The sequence below is a fragment of the Eptatretus burgeri genome, chromosome 17 (genome assembly GCF_056783735.1).
Source record: "Eptatretus burgeri isolate ZD-2024b chromosome 17, Ebu_testis_v1, whole genome shotgun sequence".
In the NCBI taxonomy this organism is placed as follows: domain Eukaryota; kingdom Metazoa; phylum Chordata; class Myxini; order Myxiniformes; family Myxinidae; genus Eptatretus; species Eptatretus burgeri.
Window position 1 is genome coordinate 5,155,133 of NC_140977.1, and position 23,288 is coordinate 5,178,420.

The window sequence follows — 23,288 nt, forward strand, 5'->3', positions numbered from 1 at the left end:
GTCATGTCGTTGAAATAACACCAAGTTGGTTGACTCAGCCTGTCATCCTTCCGATGTTGGCAAAATGAGTACCAGCCGACTGGGTAATAAGCCGTTTGCGTATCCTGCGTTGGAGTGACTACACATTCAGGATTGTACTCCTAAGCCAAATGATACTACCTCGAGTAGTGAAAGGAATGGTTATGATTACGACGACACAATGCCCCCTCACACCGGGAGCGACAATACACGATACATACAGAATTTCCATCCTCCCTACACCATGAATTCCCACAGGCACGATTTAAAAAAAAAAAAAATCACCAAAATCCTTCTCAGGCACACACCGAGTATATCAGTACAACAACCAGAGTTCAACATATTCCATCCAACAGTTTCGTAATGCATAGAACTTGCAAAGAAGCAACTCCTTTGATATGCAACGACAGTCTTCTCACATAAAGACAAATCGCATATTGTCATTCGTTTTATGGAACAATACTCAACCGCAACATCAGTAAATATTACATCAGAAATTCAACTTTCTAAACTTGGATTTCTCCTCAAAAACTTAACTTTAACACTGAAGTATTAATAACTCAAGACAGTGTGGATTGATGAAATGATCTTAAACCTTTAGCTTCAGGTTTCTGCTCATTGTCAAGTTACACACATAACAACAAGGTACGTAAAACATGCTTGGTACTGCAAATGCAACAGATATCCTATTGTCCTTGTTACAGAAACAAGCTTGAATGGGTGCACAGTGTACTAGCAGATCCATCCATCCATTGGGACCATACTCTGTCCAGAGCGTCAGTGCTGCCGAAGCAGTTTCCTAGGCTATTGGGCACAATCCTGGACGGGTCACCACTCCGATGCAGGATACTCGAATGGCTCAATCATCCCAGCAAGCTGGTACTCATTTTGCCAACCTTAGAAGGACAAGAGGCTGAGTCAACCCCACCTGGTATTAATTCAACAGCCAAACAGGATTGAACTCAGGACCTGAGGATCCCAAGCACCCCCCACCCACCACTAACCTTATAGCAACACCAATCATATTCTTTGATATGATGTGGAATTTAAGCATTTTATCATTAATCAAACAAAAGGGCAATGCTGTGTGCTCTGTGTATGGCTCTACTTACCTTCAAGTCGTTGAGGAGTATTCTTAAGCTCCCTATGAGAAGAATCACAAGGTTCCTGCTTTACACACTCACTGCTCAAAGCATCCCGGGAACTTTGATGTAAGTCACTTTGAAAACATTCTTTCTTCACTGGATGAACTTTCCCTGAAAACAGTTATCTCATGTCATTTCAGGAGAGACAAAATGAACACAATTTTTAAAAAGTAAAGGTTTAAAAATTAGGCAGTCAAACCTCCAACACAATAAATAAGAAAAGGATCAAGAAGTTTGGCAATCAAAATGTTATTCTGCTTCAAATACAAAAGGCACTTTATTTCAACTAACATTAATAAAAAAAGAGAATGAAAACGTGAAGAAAAACAAAAATCCAGATTTTGAGACATTTCAGTCATGACAAAATGTGTGTGTGTGTGTGTGTGTGTGTGTGTGTGTGTGTGTGTGTGTGTGTGTGTGTGTGTGTGTGTGTGTGTGTGTGTGTGTGTGTGTGTGTGTGTGTGTGTGTGTGTGTGTGTGTGTGTGTGTGTGTGTGGTGTGTGTGTGTGTGTGTGTTGTTCACAAAGCATAACATATTCTCTATGATAACTCCTCTATCCCCCACCCCTCTCTCTCAGTCACTCTCTGTCTCTGGCTCTGTTTCTGGACGTATCCGGACGGTCGTTATGTCTGGATGATGGTTATCTCCATATATGTCTGGACGGTGGTTATATCTGGGCGGGGTTTGTCTCCAGACATTTCTGGATGGTATTTATCTCCGGATGGGAGTTTGTATCCGGAAATATCCGGGCGGTGTTTATGCCTGGATGGGAGTTTATCTCCGGATGCGTCTGGGCGGTGTTTGTCTACGGACAGCCTGGCTCCAGACGGTATTTATGTCCGGGCGGTGTTTGTCTCTGAAAGTATCCGGGAGGTGTTTATGTCTGGATGGGAGTTTATCTCCGGCCGCGTATTTCCATATGTGTCTGGATGGTAGTTATCTCCGGGCGGTGTTCATCTCCAGACGTGTCCGGATGGTATTTCTCTCCAGGCGCGTCTGTATGGGAGTTTGTATCCAGGCAGTGTTTGTCTCCAGATGTGTCCGGATGGTATTTATCTCCAGGTGTGTCTGGATGGGAGTTTGTGTCCAGGCGGTGTTTATGTCCGGATGGGAGTTTGTCTCCGGATGTGTCCGAGCGATGTTCGTCTCCAAATAGCTTGGCTCCGGACGCGTCCGGGCGGTGTTCGTCTCTGGGTGGTCTTTATAGTAGGACCAGTAGAAAATGGATTTCAGACATTATTTTGTTTCCATGTTCACTGTTATTCTATGCAGAATCATTTTGATGAGACAGGATGAATGGTAATTGATGCTCCACCTCATGTCTGCCTTCCCTTCCCCTCACGTCTCACTGCCTTCCCCCCCTCCTTACTCTCCCTCCCTCCTCTCTCTTTCCCCCTCTGTCCTCTCTCTTTACACCTCTCCTCACCCCTCTCGATCGCCCCCCTCATCTCAGAGTTCCCGTCACCGGAGCGATGGGAAGTATTTGCCAGCATATAATAAACAAATACCCACCTACATCTCTCACCTGTGAATGGAGGGAATTACCAATCAGCTCTCAACGAATCAATTAAACCCAGGTGCCTAGGATTATATAAATAAATAGACTTCTCCCATGCTGTTCTAGTCGAAGAAGCTACATAAAGCAACCAATAAAGGCCAGGTCAGGTATGGGAGCAAGCGCCGGAAAAGCGCATCACTGTGTCCACTTTCCGTCCAGGGGCCTCCGTCTGGCCATCCCCCAGGCAGATGCCTGACCTATCCCCATCTCCTTGAGATGCAAATCAACTTACTGCAACCACTAGGCATGTGGTCGGCCCATTGCCCTCCTCTACTCATGAGGCTGCCTCAGGAAGAGAATATGGTGAGCTGGATCAGCGTCAGGAAAATGAGCCACATGTCCATACAGCCAACCATGCAGATCATGGACTATGCAAGTAACAAATCTCATTTGAGTCTCAGCATCTGCTCGTTGGACACAAAGGCTGACCAGCAATTGCCAAGGATTCTCCGAAGGAATTAAGACCTGGTACCAAAGGAATTAAGTCTCTCTGTCTCAAATCCCTGGTCAGAATCCAAGTCTCACATCTGTAGAGCAAGACTGGAAGCACCATGGACCTGAAGACTCAGACTTTCGTCCTCCTGCAAAGGTCCTAACAGCGCCACACTCCATGATTCAGTGAATCCACAACTCCACAGGCCCGACACAGATGTCGATTGACCTCTGCCTCACAGCCAGCAGAGACATGAATATCACTGCCAAGGTAAGGGAATCTCTCCGTGACCTCAACATCCTCACTCCAAACAGGTTACAGACAAGAAAGCAGCATCCAAGATGTCATTGCAGGCATGGATCTTAGTTTTGACCCAGGAAACACATAATCCCAGTGACTCCGACTCCTCATTAAACATGTCAAGGCCCCCAAAAGGATATCCAGAGTCTCCGCAAACATGACTGCATCATCTGCGACATCAAGGTCAGAGATCTTGACATTCCCAAAAGATGCACTGCAGCTTGATCTCTGATATCCTCCCTGGAATCCAGTCCATACAAGTGCTGAAAAGTGTGGGGGACAGGACACACCCTTGACGAACTCCATTAACAACTGGAAATAATTAGGATATGGTATCACCACATCTCACAGCACTCTCAGTACCAGAGTATAGTTCACACAGCAGATTGATCAGTTTTGGTGGCACCCCACGAAGACCAAGAATCCTCCAGAGGGCATCCCGATTCACTGAATCAAACACTTTGCAGAGATCAACATGGGCTGCAAGCAGCCCATGCCGAAACTCTCATCTGCATTCGGTGAGGACCCGAAGGGCAAGAATACACTCAAACATTGACCTCATTGGTGTAAATCCTGACTGCTCGGGGCGCTGGTGCTCAAGCAGATGGTAGCAAACCCCATCAAGAATTATCCAAGCAAAGACCTTGCCCTTGACGGCACTAAGAACAGCATCTTCCTCAGTGGTTATTGTGGTTCTGGCGATCACCCTTCCCTTTCCAGATAGAGACAACAAAGGCCCTCTTCCAGTCAGTTGGGATGATGCCTGTGTTCCAGGCAGAGCACAGAACTGCATGCAATGGCTCGAATACAGCATTTCCACCAGCAATGAGAAGTTCAGCATAAATGGCACAAATCTCAGGGGCTTTAACCATTTCAACCGGTTCACCTCAGCCTGTGTTTCCACAAACGAAGGTAGATCACAGTTGGGTGGAGCGTCAGCAATAGGGATAGTAACACCCCTGACACCCAACTCAACAGCTGGTGGATTAGCCTGATATAGCCGCTCAAGGTAACCGGCCCAGCGGGCCTTCACTTCGGACTCCTCTTTCAAGAGCCCACCACCCTCCGTTCTAACTGCAGTACACTGAGGGACAGGCTTGGAGGAACAAAATGCGCAAATTCCAATGTAAGCAGGACTAGAATCACTTGACCACAGGCGATGCTCTACCCTCTCACAGATTCCTCACACATAGGCCTCCTTGTCCACTCTCAGCGCACATACAGTTTTACCACTCAACTCCCTGAGCAGCGCAGCTCCGCCATTAAGCCTGACCCTGCGACTAGGGTCAATAATATCCAGTGTTCCATGAGAGACAAAATCCTTCTTCGCCCTTCAGTGAGTTCCATGGCATCTACTGGCAACATCAAGAATAGTGGTCCTGAAGGCACTCCACAACTCTCCAGGATTCCCCAAAGAACCCAGACACCCCCCCCCCCACCTCGCCAAATCTCTTCTCAGCCTGTTCGCAAACTCCTCAGCTCCCCTCTCATCCTTGAGCTTGCCAACATCCAGGCTCGGCTGGGATGGTACCATTATTCCGGATTTAAGCTGCAACTTCAGAGTTGCTACCACAAGCCCGTGGTTGGTCTTGAGGAATTGAGCATGCCGTTAGACCCTGTAGTTCTGGATCATCCTCCAGTGACAATCAACGATCACATGGTCAATCTCCATTGCCACACCACCAGCGTTGGAATTACAAGTCCAGAAACGAGCCTGTAGACACTGAAACCATGAACCAGCCACCCTAAGTCCATGACTTCTTGCAAAGTCAAGTAACTTAATGCTGTTCTGGTCAACAGTTCCAGACCAACACATGTCTCATAACCATCCCTATCAGTTCCAGTCGATGCACTGAAATCCCCTAAGACAAGAAGACAATATCATCCTCATCAGCAACACAAAATCATCCTGTTGTATCTTAATGTCATCTCCAGTAATGGGATTGCAAGTGGGTAACCAACTGATTCTATCATAACCGCTGATGCGTGCACGTTTCCCTTCCCATAAACATCTCGACAAATATTGTGATGATTCAATGTGTTCAATGAATTTGGTTTATAAACGAGCTGAGTAGCCAAGTCGTTTTAGGGCCATATGGTAAAAGAGAGAGAAAGAGAAAGAGAAAGAGAAAGAGAGAGATATCTCCCGGACAATGTGCACTCGTCAATGTCTGTCAATAGGCCAAGCAGAATGCTGTTGCGGTTCAAACCTTTATCTTGAAAGGATGATTCATCCACAAACTCAGACTTTACCTTCACTTCAACAATAAAACCTGAAACAGAAACAAAAAAAAAACAAGCTCATTAAAACGAAAAAATGGAATGACTGAATCAATCGACATATTTAATTCAAGAAAAAAAAACTCGAAGGGCACTCAGTGGAGCGCATACCTCTGCAACGTAATGCCTGGTCCACGAAAACATATTGGGCCCAATATATTTTTGAAACGTCATCCTATGTATCATTTTTGGCCTCATCTCTCAATGGTGAAGAATCACTTTAAAAATTACATAATTCTCGATCCAGATCCAGATTCGGATCTTCACCAAAATCAGAGCAATTTGTCATGGTCACACACCCAACTTGTCCACCATGTTTCATCCGAATCCGTACACAACTTTTTTGAGATATCGTGCTATATATAATTTTTGGCCCTTTCTCTCAATGGTGAAGAATCACTGAAAAAAAACTTCTAGTAGTCAGATCCGGATCCGGATCGTTACCTAAATCTAACCAGTTTATCATCGTCACACACCCAACTTGCCCACCAAATTCCATCCGGATCCGTCGACAACTTTTTGAGATATCCTGCACACAAAGAAACAGACAGAGAGGGGTGAAATCATAACCTCCTTCACCTTCAGTGGCGAAGGTAGTAAATGAGAAATTAGATTAACAAAAACTAGAATGACAACCTTCGATGTCACGACATCGCCAGTATGTCTCCGCCCACATTATTACAGCAATATACATACTTGTACCAAGTTTGATTTAAATCCTTGAACCCAGATTTAAAATATCAAATAATTCTGTCTGCCAGACAATGCATCCGATCAGGTTCAAATTTAAAACATATATTCCACATGTCTACTAGATCATAACTGTAACGTTTCACATCGATTTATGAAGCGGTTCAAGAGAAGGATTTATTTTTAAGAATTTCATTCAAACCAATATGGCTGCCAGACAATGTGACCTATTGATTATTCATGAACAAACTTGTATCCTGAACAAGTGGGGAACATGTAAGTGAAGTTTCCCCTCGATCTGTCGAGCCATTCTGGAGAAGAAGATTTTAAAACGTTTATTCTTCAAAAAAAATCATAGCTGCCAAAACATTTGACCCATGAAGTCATCGGTGGAGAACTTTTTGTTCCCATGGATAGGCGATCATACATGTATTGTTTCGCCTCGATCTGTTCAGCCGTTACAGAGAAGAATTTTTTTGAAGGTTTTACATTAAAAACAATATTGCTGCTGAACCACGTGACCAATGACGTCATTAATTTTTTTGCCAATTTCAATTTAGCCCAAGAAGACCCTCAAAATTTTTCATACTGATCGGATAAAACATTTGACTTATGCAAGTATGATGTCATAACGAAGCCACGTATGGCATCATCAAAAAAAAAATCCTACTTGTTTCCTTTGGGTTGTACTTCACATGTGCCAAGTTTCAATTTTTCCATGGAGCGGTTTTCAGAGATACAAAGGTGCAAAGTTTTTCTTTTTTTCCAAAATGGCTGCAAAAACACATGACCTTTGACATCATAGTTATCACAAAAACATTCTACATGAGTAGTCACATCTATGGTGAAAATTTCGTGAAATGTCTATGGTGAAAAACAAAACCATGCCGCCCCGCTTCGATAGGACCCTGCTTTGATCAGAAACCTGACCCACAATGTCCTCTTTATCAAATCAAATTTAGAATGGGTGGCCGATCACATCTTTGGAACTTCGCGTTCATCGGATAAGGTTTTTTGTCCAACATGGCTGTGAGACCATGTGACCGATGATGTTGAAATTTTCAACAAATATTCCCCAGGCCGAGTCGATCATATTAAAATATATATATATATATATATATATATATATATATATATATATATATATATATATATATATATATATATATATATATATATATATTTCTCTGAAACCGCTTAGCCTTTTGATGGGAGGCTTTGCAGTGATGATCCACCACTGTTGCAGCAAATATGATATTTAACAATGACCTCATCAGTCACATGATGTGGCAGCCACATTGGTTTTAAGGAAATAATTAAACAATTATTTCTCTGAAACCATTCAACCTATCAATGCTATACTTTGCAGTTATGATCCACTGCACTTGCTGCATACGTTTGACTTTAAAATGATGTCATCAGTCACGTGGTGTGGCAGACACATTCATTTCAAGGAAAATATGAAAAAAATTATATTTCAGAAACCGCTCTTGCGATTGATGTGAATCTTTGCAGTTGTGATCCACTGTCCTTGCTCCATGTAACACAATATGTTTCAGATGGATCTGTTAAACGGTTTTGGAGAAAAGGTTTTTTAATTTTCGGTTTTCAAACTAACGTGGGTACGAAACCATGTGACCTATGGCATTGAAAATTAAAACTCTGCCCAGGATTGGATAGAGGATTACGTGTATCAAGTTTCGTTTTCATCGGATAAGGTTCATTTTTTTTTTCTATCGAATATGGCTGCCACACCATGTGACCTATGACATCATCATTGCCACACTGTATGCAGCTATATTGTTAGATAACACTTGGTAAATTTCGCTTCGATCGGAAAAGCGGTTCCAGAGAAAACATTATTGAATATTTTTTTCAATACAATATGGCCGCCAAACCACATGACATCAATTAATCTTCATTCCAGTATCTCCAACTCATGGTGAACATGTCTGTGAAGTTTCCCCTCAATCTGTCCAGCCGTTCTGGAGAAGAAGATTTTTGAAGGTTTTTGGGGTAAATCCAAGATGGCTGCCAGACCATGTGACCGATGATGTCATAGTTAAACGTTTATTCAGCATGGCGAATCGATCATTTGGGCGCAGTTTCACTTTGATCTGTAAAGCACTTCTGGAGAAGATTTTTTTCCTTTTTTTTTAAACCGGCTGCCAAACCACGTGACGGATGACGTCATAATTTTTTTTGTGTTCACATTTTCCCTGAAATGAACCACAAAAATTTTCATACTGATGGGATTCAGCATTCTACATGTCAAATTTTCACTGGAAAACCACTTCACCGATGACATCATAGTCAAATCACTCTTATTCACTATGCAGAGTAATTGCGAGATGCCAAGTTTCAATTTTTTCCATGGTACGTACGTACAACCCAAAAATATGTCACTGGAGGCATTAAAAAAATAAATAAATAAATAAACAAACAGGTGGTCAGTGGAGAGATGTATAAACTCAAGTAAATAGAAATGAGGCTGACAGGATGTTTGAGATGTACACACATTCGTCGCTAAGCTGTCTTGTGCGAGTTTGAATCCTGACCCAACCATATGCTGTCATTTCAGTGTTTCTCAGGCAGGGTCATCTTCCCTCAGGTCAGGTCAGGTATGGGAACATGTGCCAGAGCAGCGCGTCACTGCAACCACTTTCCGCCGGTACTCCAGGGGCCTCCGTCTGGCCTTCCCCCAGGCAGATGCCAGGCCCATCCCCATCTCCTTGAGATGATGGTCAACCTGCTGCAACCACGAGACACGTGGTCGGCCCATTGGCCTCCTCCACTCATGAGACTCCCTCGCTGAGAGAAACTGGTGAGCAGGATCAGCATCAGGAAAACGAGCCACATGTTCATACAGCCGCAAATGACGCTCACGGACCATGCAGGTAACAAATCTCATCCGAGTCTCTCTCAGCAACTGCTCGTTGGACACAAAATCTGACCAGCGATAGCCAAGAATTATCCGAAGAGACCTGTCAGGTCAGGTCAGGTATGGGAGCATGTGCCAGAACAGCGCGTCGCTGCGTCCACTTTCCGCCGGTACTCCAGGGGCCTCCGTCTGGCCATCCCCCAGGCAGATGCCAGGCCCATCCCCATCTCCTTGAGATGATGGTCAACCTGCTGCAACCATGAGGCACGTGGTCGGCCCACTGGCCTCCTCCACTCATGAGACTCCCTTGCTGAGAGAATCTGGTGAGCAGGATCAGCGTCAGGAAAACGAGCCACATGTCCATACAGCCGCAGCTGACGCTCACGGACTATGCAGGTAACAAATCTCATCCGAGTCTCTCTCAGCAACTGCTCGTTGGACACAAAATCTGACCAGCGATAGCCAAGAATTATCCGAAGAGACCTGGTACCAAAGGAATTAAGTCTCCGTCTCAGATCCTTGGTCAGAGTCCAAATCTCGCATCCATAGAGCAAGACTGGAAGCACCAAGGACCTGAAGACTCGGACTTTCGTCCTCCCGCACAGGTACCGGCAGCGCCACACCCCATGATCCAGTGAATCCACGACTTCACAGGCCCGACCCAGAGGTCGATTGACCTCTGACTCACAGCCAGCAGAGACGTGAATATCACTGCCAAGGTAAGTGAATCTCTCCACGACCTCAACATCCTCACCACAAACAGACACAGACAGGACAGCAGCATCCAAGATGTCATTGAAAGCCTGGATCTTAGTTTTGACCCAAGAAACCCGTAATCCCAGCAGCTCCGACTCCTCATTCAGCACCTCGAGGGCCCTCAAAAGGATATCTAAAGCCTCCGCAAAGATGACTGCATCATCTGCGAAATCAAGGTCCGAGATCTTGACATTCTCAAACGATGCACCGCAGCTTGATCTTTCCGACATCCCCCCTAAAATCCAGTCCATACAAGTGCTGAAAAGTGTGGGGGCCAGTATACACCCCTGATGAACTCCAGTAACAAATTAAAATAAGTCAGAGATGGTACCACCACACTTCACAGCACTCTCAGTACCAGAGTAGAGTTCAGACATCAGATCGATCAGTTTTGGTGGCACCGCACGAAGACCAAGAATCCTACAGAGGGCATCCCTATTCACTGAATCGAACGCTTTACAGAGATGAACATAGGCTGCAAGCAGCCCCTGCCGAAACTCTCGTTTGCGTTTAGTGAGGACCCGAAGAGCAAGGATACGGTCAATCGTTGACCTCTTTGGTGTAAAGCCTGACTGCTCTTGACGCTGGTGCTCAAGCAGATGGTGGTGAACCCTATCAAGAATTATCCGAGCAAAGACCTTGCCGGCACTGAGAGCAGCGTCACCCCTCGGTAGTTGCTGCAGTCTTGGCGATCACCCTTCCCTTTCCAGAGAGGAACAACAAGGCCCCTCTTCCAGTCAGTTGGGATGATGCCTGTGTTCCAGGCAGAGCACAAAACTGCATGCAACGACATGAGTGCAGCATTTCCACCAGCCTTGAGAAGTTCAGCATGGAAGCCACAGATCCCTGGAGCTTTACCCCATTTCAACCGGTTCACCGCAGCCCGTGTTTCCACAAGCGAAGGTCGACCACAGTTGATTGGAGGGTCAGCAACAGGGATTGTAACACCCTTGACGTCCTACTTGACAGCTGGGGGATCAGCCTGGTACAACTGCTCAAAGTAACCGGCCCAGCGGGTCTTCACTTCAGACTCCTCTGTCAAGAGCCTACCACTCTCTGCTCTTACTGCAGTGCTCCGAGGGATGGGCTTAGATGAACGCAATGCGCTAATTCCCCTGTAAGCGGGACGAGAATCACCTGTCCACAGGTGATGCTCTACCCCCTCACAGATTCCTCGCACATAGGCCTCCTTGTCCACCCTTCGTGCACGTACAGTTTTACGCCTCAGCTCCCTGAACAGCTCAGCTCTGCCATTCAGCCTGGCCCTGCGACTCTGGTCAATGGTATCCAGTGTCCCTCGAGAGACAAAATTCTTCTTTGCCGTGCGGTGAGTTCCAAGACATCCACCGGCAACATCAAGGAAGTGGTCTTGAAGGCACTCCACAACTCTTCAGGACCCGCCAAAGCACCCAGACACCCCAAATGTACACTCAGCCTGTTCACCAACTCCTCAGCTACTCTCTCATCCTTAAGCTTGCCAACATCAAGCCTAGGCTGGGATGGTACCATTCTCCAGGATTTAAGGTGCAGCTTTAGAGTTGCTACAACAAGCCTGTGGTCAGTATTGAGGAACTGAACACTCCGGTAGACCCTGCAGTTCTGGATCAACCTCCAGCGACCGTCAACGAGGACATGGTCAATCTCCTTTGCCACACCACCAGCATTTGATCTCCTTTGCAACACCAAGTCCAGCGATGAGCTTGTGGGCGCTGAAACCATGCACCAGCCACCCTAAGTCCATGACTTCTTGCAAAGTCAAGGAACTTCGTGCTATTCTGGTTCATAGTTCCTGACCCATGGGGACCAACACATGTCTCATAACCATCCCTATCAGTTCCAGTCGATGCATTGAAATCCCCCAAGACAAGAAGTGTATCTCGTCTGGGGCACTGATCAACCACAGACTCGAGCGTGGCGTAGAATGTGTCCTTCACGGTGAGGTCACTCACCTCAGTCGGAGCATAGACAGAGACCAGGGAAATTACACCTAAGGAGTGACGAATCCTTAGTCTCATCATACGCTCGTTGACCGGTGTTACCTCAATTATCATTGGGGTCAGCTTATTGGACACAGCTACAGCAACTCCTTGAGTATGGTAACCATCAGAGCGACCAGACCAATAGTAGGTGTAACCACCCACCATTATCTCGAACCTCAGACCAATCCGGTCTCCGAACCTCAGAGAGTGCTGCAATACTGATATCCAAACGCTTGATCTCAGATGATAACAGAGACAGGTGATCATCCTCTCTTAGTGATAGGACATTCCAGGCACACACCCGAAGGGACCGCCTCAGGTTAACCCAAGGAGACCGCCGTCTGGTGGACGACACCTCAGCACCACTCCGACACACTCTCCCGCAATCTGACCCAGGGATGTTACCCCATGGTTCCCCTCCTTTCATCAAAGATTGGGGGTCCCGAAGGCTTTGCCCCAAACCCGTCGTCCGGTGAGCTGCCCTGCGAAGGGAAGCTGCACAGGAGGTACTCCCATGGAGTGGGTTTTCAGATTTTTTTGCGTTTTTGTGTTTTGCGGAATGAAGGGTTTTATGGTTTCACTTTGATCTGTAAGTAATCTGTAAGTTCTGTAAGATCTGTAATCTTCCCTCCAGGTCTTGCATTCCTGTGTGCCATTCCTCAGATGGACGTCAATCTCATTCTTCCCTCCAGGTCTTCAAGATCGCTGTTCACCACCATCTCAAATCGTCCCCAATCCAAAACCATGATCTTTTCTACCTTCGTTAATCCCTCCCCACCACCACAAACCTTCTTCATTCCAAATTTCCAGTTTTTTTATCCTGAGATTTTCCTTCTGTATCAATCTTGTCCACTCCTTGCATCCTCTCCTGCCCGCCATTCCTCCCCACACCCACTGTTTGTCCACCTCCCTCGATCTTGGCATTCAACTCTGCTGATGATGTTTCTTCCCTCTCTCATTTTGTCCTGTTGTGTTCAGTGTCCTAGTACTAGCACTAGCTCTTCCACGAGCAATCACTGTACACAAAAAATAAAAAAACACATTACTTGTCAGACACAACACTCAAGATCCCACGGAAGAGTAGGTGGGCTATCACAGGGACCCTGAACAAATTCCAAATTCCTGCCCTAATTACCATTTGGAAGGCAATAGCAAACCATCCAGTATAACCCTTGCCAAGAAACTGCTTCAGCAGTGCCGATGCTCTGTAAAAGAGTATGGCTCATCAGAATATGAAGGTTGGTATTTTCATTCACAATTTAATACCAAACTTGATGGACATTTGTATATTGGGAGAAATAACGAGAACCGGATATACCGTTGTAAAGGTTACTCTGGATCATAACATTATTATCGCAAACAATAAAACTGCAATATCAATAATGTGTTTGTGGTTCAAACCTTCGTCTTGAGGGAAGGATTCATCGACAAACTCGGACTTCACCTTCACTTTCACAATAAAATCTGAAACAAAAACAATGCATTTATAATCCAAACTTTGAAAGATTGCAATTAAAAAAAAAGTTTTGAAAATCACAATACATTCTCAAGAAAAACTCACTTGAGAATCTCAATGATTTTTATTCCAAGTTAAAGGCTGCAGTCAAGGAGTTTCATCATCATCAAGACTAGGCCTTAAAAGGAAATGAAAAACAACTTAAGAGATGGAGAAGCAAAAATCTGAGTTTTTGAGGAACTGGAAAACCTGCTTGTTGAAAAGGGAAGGTTGTAACTGTTAGCAAAGAAATGAAAAGATAAAGAATGCTGGAGCTTCGCGATGAAGGGAAAGAAACAAACGTCATAACGGCCCACCGTTAAGTTACCATCGCCACGCAATAATCATGTGACGTCGGGGTGTGCCGAGTATTTTATGGTCTGGCAAGTGGTGGAGGTACACAAGCAACCAGTTCCTGGGATCAGAAACCAAAGTAATATTTATAGAAAAGGGAAAGCCAACATTACAGCATAATTCAAGCAAGTTGAGTTTTGAGGTGGGATTGAGAGAGTTTATAAAACAGATTGCTTTAGACTCAACTCTGTGAAGTAAATATGTAGAACTTTAACTTCCCCAGATATGAGGGCTGTACTCTACACAAGGATGGATCAATCCTTTATATAATCGGAGAACTGTTTAGATGAGAAGAATCTTCGACATCTGAACAGGACTCTGTTTCTTCGCGACAAATTTTGTGAAGTTTCCAAGATAAATTTGATTTTACAGTTATCCCAAGTATGTTTACTGTATTGAATGGTAAAATTGTAAATCCTTCACAGGAGATTGGAAAATGGAGAAGAGTTTTAAAAAGAGGAATAGAAAGAAATTGAGTTTCAGAAGCATTAAGCTTAACTTGATTACATTTCCCCCACAAAGAAATCTGAATTCAGAGGTAGTTGTGATAAAATGAGATGTAGAGCGAGCAAGAGGAGATGGAGCAGATGTGAAAAATATTGATTAATGTAATGTTGAGTTGTCGGCATACGAATGCATTTGGTTGTTTGTAGAAGAAAGAAGAGTGTAGGAGACGGAAGAGAACCCTAAGGGACACCACTTTTGGTGGGGAAGGAGGGAGATGTTGAACCATCAACAGTCTTTTTTATATATATATATATATATATATATATATATATATATATATATATATATATATATATATATATATATATATATATATATATATATATATACAGACTCGTGTTTAAGAAGCGCAATCGTTCTCCTGCGCCATTGCACTCATCAATTTTTAATAACCAGAAAGAGAGGGAAGAAGTAATGGAAGCTTCCCTCGATAGCTTCATGTGGTTATGGTGAAAGGTCAAACTGGATGTCACTGACTACCCATCAAGCAGCTTTGGAGCCCCAGTAAAACAGCACAAAATCAGACACAGTGACTTTGAAAAATCAAGCAGCAGAAATGACAGTATTGTTGGTATCAGCAGTGATGACAGTTGCTCTGGGGTGGAAGTGGCTATGATCGTAATGATTCGGACATGTCAAATATGGAGGATGACACCCAATGATTCTGACATGGAAGTGTTTTTGGAGGCTCTTGTTGGTAGCTCTGAGAATGAGGACATTGCATTGGTTGTGTTGAACATTGGTTGTGTTTTTGTGCTGAACCCAGGCTGGTGTTGGATGACAACATTATGAATATTTTCTCATTGGAAGTATGCCAAATATTTGTATCAGGGGCAATTTGTATGAAATGGACAATGCATTGCAAGTGTTCCAAGTGTTTTCCTTTTGTAGTTTAAGATAATGTCTCAAAATAATGCAAAGTACAGTGTTTGTTCTTTTCTCTAGTTCTCCATTTACGTGACCAAATACAATCACTCTCAGAGAGGGGGGGTGGGGGGGGGAATTAAATAAATTAAGGGGAGCGATATTGATGGGAGCGATCACTCTCGCAAACAAAATCCAGGAGAGTGATATCTCGCAAACAACAAAAAAAAGTGTTGAAGGGTAAAATGCTCTCGCACATTTTGCAAACACAAGTCTCTGCATATATAAAGCTCAGTTCCTGTCTCTGTCAAAAGTAGAGCCCGACCGATGTATCAGCTTTACCGATATATTGGCCGATATTCAGCTTTTTCTAAAACATTGTGATGGGCATTTATGCCACCGATGTGACCAGAAGTTTTACACCACGCCATTGGGTCCTGGTGAAGATTCCTCAACTCGGAGGGAGAGGGACGACACTGAATCGTCCTTGACGTCATTCCATTGCCATGTGATGTTTCTGGCTTTCTGCCTTTCATTTTCTCTTATGAGCTTTGCCCGTTCACATTGACTTCTCATTGGTTGTTTAATTGTTTTAGCATCTTTGAAATCGGATTACTGCTTTGATCCCCTTGGCAAAGATATGCTTATTCTTTTTATTCCCATGATTTTATGAGTTTCACAAGCTTTCCAAGTTTATGAGTCTTACTGTTCATTTTTTTGGTTGAATTTCCATGGTGAGACAATTGTCACTTTTTTTGTTTGGTGGATTGTTATGTTCTGCAAATGTTGGACTTATTTTGTACTATTTTATTCCATTCTATTATTTGCATTGTTTGGTTACCTTCCAAATAAAAGGATCAATGAATCATTTTTTTGAACAAATACTCCCCCCAATAGTCTCAACTTTGTGCACAAAGGAATAAAAATTAAAACGTTTTTTTTTCAAAAGTTTACTTTGTTATGTTCCCCAGGTCTCCCAGATGCAACACCCGGAAGGGTGTAAAGTGTGACAAAGTTGTGGGTATATCTTCTCAATAAAAGGATCAGTGAATAATCTATTTTCAGCAAATACTCCTCCATGAGCATCAACTTTACAGAGAAAAAAACTTTTGGCTTTAATACAATAAAAGGCATTTATTTGATGGCTCTATAATTACAAAGCACTCTCTCCAATGGCCAGAGGATATCTCTGTGCACTGCCCTCATTACTTCCCATGAGAGGGTGCTCAGCACAGTTGGGAACATTTACAACGATAAAAGGAGCTCCCTCCATGGTGAAAATGCAGAGAAGCTGTGTTTTCTTCACTGCAATCTGCCACTGCTCGAGTGGCAGTATTAGAGAACTGAACCCTGATGTCAGAGTATTGCCGGACTGCTAAAATATCTTAAGTTCAATTTGCAAGTTCTTTTGACAACTTTTTTTTAATGTTAAATGCATTTAAAAATTATTGGTGTGTGTATTTTTATTTATTTGCTTGCTGGTTCATGGTATAATACAAGTTAAATGCTCTCAAATATTGAAAGTTCAATAAAACACAAGTTTTTAAGCAGTGAAGCTGCTTCAATATTTGGGTATGTCCTTCCTTCCATCAGTTCATCCATCCATCCATCAATAATGAAACAGAAGAACCTTTCAAACCCACAGTGATAATTCTAAAGGGTTCCAAAGTGTAATTCTCTATGTTTCTGAAGGGTGATTCTAAAGGGTAATTCTAAAGGGTAATTCCAAAGGGTATTTCTAAAGGGTAATTCTAAAGGGTAATTCTAAAGGGTGATTCTAAAGGGTTTCATTCGTTTCTAGGCTTTGCCTTTCACATATAAAATGCCAAACTAAACCGCTGAACACGAGTGCAATTTTTCAAATAGATTTGAAAATTTTGTATTTTCTGATAAAATATCAGTTGATATATGGATATACCGATATAATTTTTCAGATCGGTATTGGAATTTTGAATATACCGGTATACGAGGAAAGAAAAACATAAATCGCTATATCACCCAAACATCAAAGAAAGGTGTTTACAATTTTTAGATACCATGCACAATTTAAAAAGCTTTGATGGAACACCTGGAACAGTGGAACTATGGTGAAAAGACGTACCAGGAAGTAGGTGCAGTCGATTTTAACTTTTAACCCTCAGTCCATGACCATTGTGAGACATGAATTAAAGCTGAACTTGTGTACTGGGGTAAAAATACTAATTCCGCTTAGAAAAGCTTGTGTGCTTGGGTGAATTTAAGAAATAATTTTTTTTATGTTTTAAAATTAGGAATACTCAAGGATTTTAGGCAAATGTTGCTTCTTTATTTCATCTGCATGAACAAAAAGCTACACTTTCTCATGCATATCCTGAGCAGAGACCGTGATCTCATATTCCCACATCCTGCCTCAGAGCACACTTGGCCAGATATCGAGTTGTTTTTCCTTTATGTTTTAATTAATTATTGCTTTACAAAGCTTTCTTGTACTTTGGTATTAACTTGTTTTCATGTAAATGATGCTTTGGTGATACACCACGCCTTATTTCTAACAATATAAAACTCAGTAATACTCTGCCTATAGCAAGAGATTGCCTGGAGATTTTGCAACAGGCTTTCGCTCTGCACATCTTGTTTTATTCAATAAATTATATATATATATACATATGTATATTGTGGTTTCCCGCCTGACCGCTTCTAGCCAATGGCAGCCGCTCTCGCCAACCGAATGGACAAACCTAGTCGCAGCTTTCGGATCAACGCCGAAATCCAGCTACGGGTGTATCTTTAATCACACCACAGCCTTGTCAATACTCTACCCACGCTACAGGGTCCGATCGCCAAATGGTCGATTTACCTAATTAATCGCGCGGGCAGACTACCGAGAGACTGTACCTCAATGGGGCCTGCTTGGAAACGAGCCGCTAAGCAGCTCGCTCCATTTGCGATTTGCCGAGCGGTGTATATCACCAAGCCCCGCCGGATCCGATTCTTTTATTGGCTATTAAAAAGCCAGCTATATTCCGAACTCAATTATGGCAGTTCAATGAGGGAAAGGACGCAACGAACGGGTGAACATTTAAACAACGACATTTATTTCACACCCGTAAGCAGTCATGCAGTCATGTATGCAACCAATGCACGTATGGGACAAAACACGAGCAAGAAAGCCTACAGCCGTTCTATTATTATTTATTTACATGCACTTAACAGCTCCACTTAAAGACATGGTGCCACAACGTTCATTCAAAGAAAACGCCGGAAAAGGCAAGGGGGCAGAACTGGACCTCGTGGGTCTTTATAAGTCACGGAGCTGTGAAGACCGCAGAAGCTCCGAGAGACCGCGCTGGTTACCTGCCACCTTCATGGCAACTCGCTGGGCGCTCCTCGACGTCCCGTCCACACGGCAGCTGGCGTGACTGCGGCGCGGCCCAGGCCTCGTCGTGCGGCCCGGTCAATCGGGCCTAGTCGACAACGCTTCAGAGGAACGAACGGACCTTTGCTCTTTCAGAGTTGATGCTCTCTTAAGAGCCCACCCGTTCCTCAGCGTCGTTTGGACTGTCCCGGGGTCCGATCACCTCGGACCGTTTGCCGCTGGTTGGCGACTCCTCGCCGGCTGCGCTCCAGCGACCCACAGTTCGGCACGGCACCGCAGGCTGCGCTCCAGGCTCCTCCTCTCTCTCCACCACCTCACCGACTGCAGACTCCAGACTCCAGACTGAACCAGCTCCCAATGCGGCTCTACACAACTGCTCGCTTGGCATCTCTGCGTGCCTTTTTATTGGATCCGTGAGGCGACGTTTTGATCTCCGATCTCTCACCTCTGACCCCCTGCTGGCTCCGCCCCTTTTTATCTTTTGATCCGAATTGTCGCGAAGCTCGGAGAGAGCGGATGTGGGTGAAATCATCGACCCTCGCTCCAACGAAGGAGTCCCCGTGTCTGGTGGCAGAGATGTTGTTCGTGGGTAATTCGCCGTGGCTGGCGCAAAAATGGCGGTGCAATGGAGGTGAAGGTGAGGCGTTGCTTGTTGTGGCGTAGGTGGTGAGGGGATGTTGTGGTGGTCGTTGTGGAGATGGTTGATGAGAGTGATGTTTGTGGTGGAGGTGGTTGTTGTGAAGCGGTTGGTCCAAAATAAAGATAGCAAAAGAAAACACTACCTCAAAGATCACAGCCCTGTTACACGAATAAATCCCACTAGACGACGGTGGGGAAATCTATCTGAACACAGACTTATTGACATAACTGATCTAAAGGACCTGCATGATGCTCTTTGAATTTCCACAACCGTAACACTATATATATATATATATATATATATATATATATATATATATATATATATATATATATATATATATATATATATATATATATATATATATATATATATATATATATATATATATATGTGGGGGGGGTCAGAAAAATGGTAAGAGACCTTTTGAAATCTCCTGATAGAGATGTGTTGTTCTAATCAGGCAGCTTGTCTCTCTGTGGAAAAAGTGCAGGCCCGAACAGAAATTTAAAGGTAAGCCTTGAAAAGATCGTTTATTGTATAAGATAAGGAGGATCTGGGGATATAATGTCGTCATCGCCCGATGTGGGGAGTAAGTACTCCAATAAAAGTAAGGGACTTATAGTTCCTTTAGTTGGTCTAACATTTTGTCAGGTTGTAATAAAGTGCAAAGTCGCAGGCAGCGGCAGGAGGCATTGTACAGAGAGTTGTAATACTGCCAAGTCGTTGAGGAACGGCGGAGGCACTGCATAAGAAATATAAGTCGTTTAGTCATGGGTCGGCGGGAGGCGCAGGTTTCGTCAAAGGGCGAGTGAGTGCACCAAGGTTGTAGTGTAGGTGTAGTAGTGCACCAAGGTTGCAAGAGCCGGGGGGCGTAAGGGGCATGAGAAAGTTGCTATGAACTAAACAATATGAAAGTCAAAAGTAAAAGTTTGATTTCTGAGAATTGATTAGCACTTAAAGCGACAGTGAAAATAAGGAAATGGGAAACCACCTCCGGAAGCCAAAGGATAGCGATGCTCGCTCCCGACAGCGGGCCATGCGCTGAACATATGCATAAGAACTATGGAATATTTGTATGTATTTGTAAAAGACGATGACTTATGTGTTGAGGCTTTTAAAATATATTTGTTCATTGTGCTTGAAGCTGTTTTGCAGTGGCAGTGTAAGTGGGTACTTATGTGTCCGTTGGTTTGTGTGCGTCAGAAGTATATTGTGAATAAAAAAAACCTGCCAAGGAGGTAAATTGGAAAGTGTTTATGACGGGGAGTGCTGAATGTCAGAGAAGAAATGGAATGTGTAAACGTAATTTTGACAAGACGTAGAGTATGCTTTTCGTGGAATGGCTTGGATGTGATTGATTGTGAAAGTGGCCTGCTATGAATGAAGGAATTTGCCTTGTCTGGCTGTGTGTGTGTTTTGCCTGAGAGGGAAAGAGAGTGGGAGCAGCTTGTCTCTGACATGCTCAAGAGAAACTGCCTACAGAAAAATATGTAAAACTGATTAATAAGGAAATTAACTTTTGCTGGTAAAAATATTGAAGCTAAAAGATATTGTTCTCAGATTCTTATCTCTTGATTGCGGGTGCACATGGGAACAAAGATATAAGAACGACAATGTTTTGAGCATAACAAAGCCATTATGATATCGATGTGAACAAGTGGTTGTTGGCTTGTTTGGTTGCTGGTTTGGTTTTCCACAGTTGAGTATGGCAGTAATTTGTGGCTGGTTGGCATGCCAGCGATAACTTGCTTGTCTGGCTTGCTTGTCAATCCTTAGTGCAGTGCATCATGTTTGTTGTGGGAATCATCGGAGCGGCAGTTTGTGGTTGGATGATATCGAAAATTGATTGGAACTTGTTGGACGTTGCGGTATCTCACGTGCTGGTTGGCAGAGGAGAAAGATTTAAAATCGAGGGTAAAAGCTGGTGATGTTGGGTGCGGTTGATAAAGTCAGCACTTTGGTGGGGGTCGAACCACCAGTGCGCGACGGTGTGATGGGAATGAGTTTTACATTTTAAAATGGTGTTATGGATTCGAATGCAGCACTGAGTGAGTGAACCGGGTCGGTGTGGCAGGGGGCACCGCATGTTGGAGCATACAGGTACAGGTCGCTCTTTGTATAAATGGATGAAAACACAATGGAATTTGCTGCAGGCAGACGCACGAAGGTGAGCATGTATGCAGATGCCTGCAGGTGAGCATGCCATACAGAAACCATGGTAACTGGTGGCAACACTGGAGTTTGAATTACCTCAGTGCAAGGATTACACGAGGTGGTTTGCCATTACGTTCCCAGTGGTGATCAGGAAAGAATAAAATGATTTATGTCGGTTTCTGCTGACTACTTTCAAAATAATTAATGGTTAACACTGATGGAAAAAAGAAACACTCAGTGATTAAAATTCCCAGGTTACATAAGCATGACAAGAGTGACACAGGTGAAATGATCAGATTTTGGTTGAGGCCCAAATCCAGATCCAGCCTATCAGTGGATTTAAATTACACCATTGGTGCATACAATTGGGAAATATTGTTAGCAACTAGATTAGTGCTCGCTCATGGTCACGTATGTTGAACATTTAAATGTAAAGGAGTTTGTCCCACGCTCGCCGGGTTGTGGCTGTGATTGTTCGTGTTCGTGGCTCTGAGAAGGAACGTTATTTTTTTTTTTGCGTCAATCTGGGGTGTGATGGGGTTCGTGCAGGTGGTTGGCGTGGGTGGGGACATTGGGAGATATAAATCTCCAGTTGTGGGAGAGCTCTGGGTGTTGTGGAGCCGTGTAATTCCATCCGTGTGCATGACGGCTTTCTGCTTCAAAATGTCAATGCAGCTGATCTCGTTATAATGATCGAACGGGACTCAAAAACCAGCAGGGTGTATTGAGAATGTTGCATGTGGAACCACGAGTCAAGGTATTTGGTCACTATGGTTACGATGACACGTTTGAATGTGGGATGGTTTTGCTCGGGCGCCATGTTGGTTGGCGGGCCGGGCAGGCGAGAGCGTGACCATCCGTTGCAGTGGGTCGGAATAGGTCGATGGGACCTAATGGACTGTAGAGTTGCTGGTGGAATGTGACAGATTGTGGAGCTGCTGGTGTTATCGTTGCAAGGGAGGTGAATACAACCAACATGGCGGTGCGCACAGTATTATGGGATAGCTCTGCAAACCCACTATACAAGTAATATGAAATTGTACTCTTAAAAACAATATGAAAATTCACTCACTACGTTATAATGATGGAAGGCTCAGCAAATATGATGTCGTATACATTATACTGTATTGTATCATCATCATCATCATCAATGGTTTTGCTTGTGAGATTCAGATCAAACCACCGGGATTCTCATCTGGAGCAGGACATTAACTTCAGGTTACGGTGAGAACGATTTTGTATATGTGTCAATTTGCCTTTGAACAGATCACGAGCATCGACTTTGCACACAAAACGAGACACATGGTAAGAGAAAAACTCGTTGAGAGAAAACAAACTCGTAAGAGACTTTCTGGAGGGAAGATTTCAGTGAAAAAGGATGAGAGGAAGGAAGAGAAGATCAATGATGGAGATGGAGAACGTGGAAATTAAAGGGAACTCGAGAGACTTTCACCTCGGTGTTACACGGTCATCTCTGTGCCATTTTACCTGTTATTACACGGTCATCTCTGTTCCCTTTTACCCTCGGTGTTACACGGTAATCCCTGTGCACTTTTACCCTCGGTGTTACACGGTAATCTCTGTAACCTTTTACCTCAATGTTACACGGTAATCTCTGTCCCATTTTACCTATTACACGGTCATCTCTGTTCCCTTTTACCTCGGTGTTACATGGTCATCCCTGTGCACTTTTACCTCGATGTTACACGGTAATCTCTGTACCCTTTAACCTCGGTATTACACGGTAATCCCTGTGCACTTTTACCTCAGTGTTACACTATAATCTCTGCCCCCGTTTTACCTGTTATTACACGGTAATCTCTGTCCCATTTTACCTATTAAACGGTCATCTCTGTTCCCTTTTACCTCGGTATT

The 23,288-nt window shown here is 43.8% G+C and overlaps 1 protein-coding gene across 1 annotated transcript in view; it reads right to left on the reverse strand.

Moving 5' to 3' along the window:
- The window catches only part of LOC147009157 (uncharacterized), a 95,301-nt gene that overhangs the window by 9,081 nt on the left and 62,932 nt on the right, over positions 1-23,288 (reverse strand). Inside the window, exons 10-12 of the mRNA XM_085862986.1 lie at positions 13,443-13,505; positions 5,666-5,728; positions 1,131-1,274 (exon numbers count right to left, since the gene is read on the reverse strand). Coding sequence (XP_085719112.1) covers positions 1,131-1,274; positions 5,666-5,728; positions 13,443-13,505 — 270 coding nt within the window. The remainder of the gene's footprint in view (positions 1-1,130; positions 1,275-5,665; positions 5,729-13,442; positions 13,506-23,288) is intronic.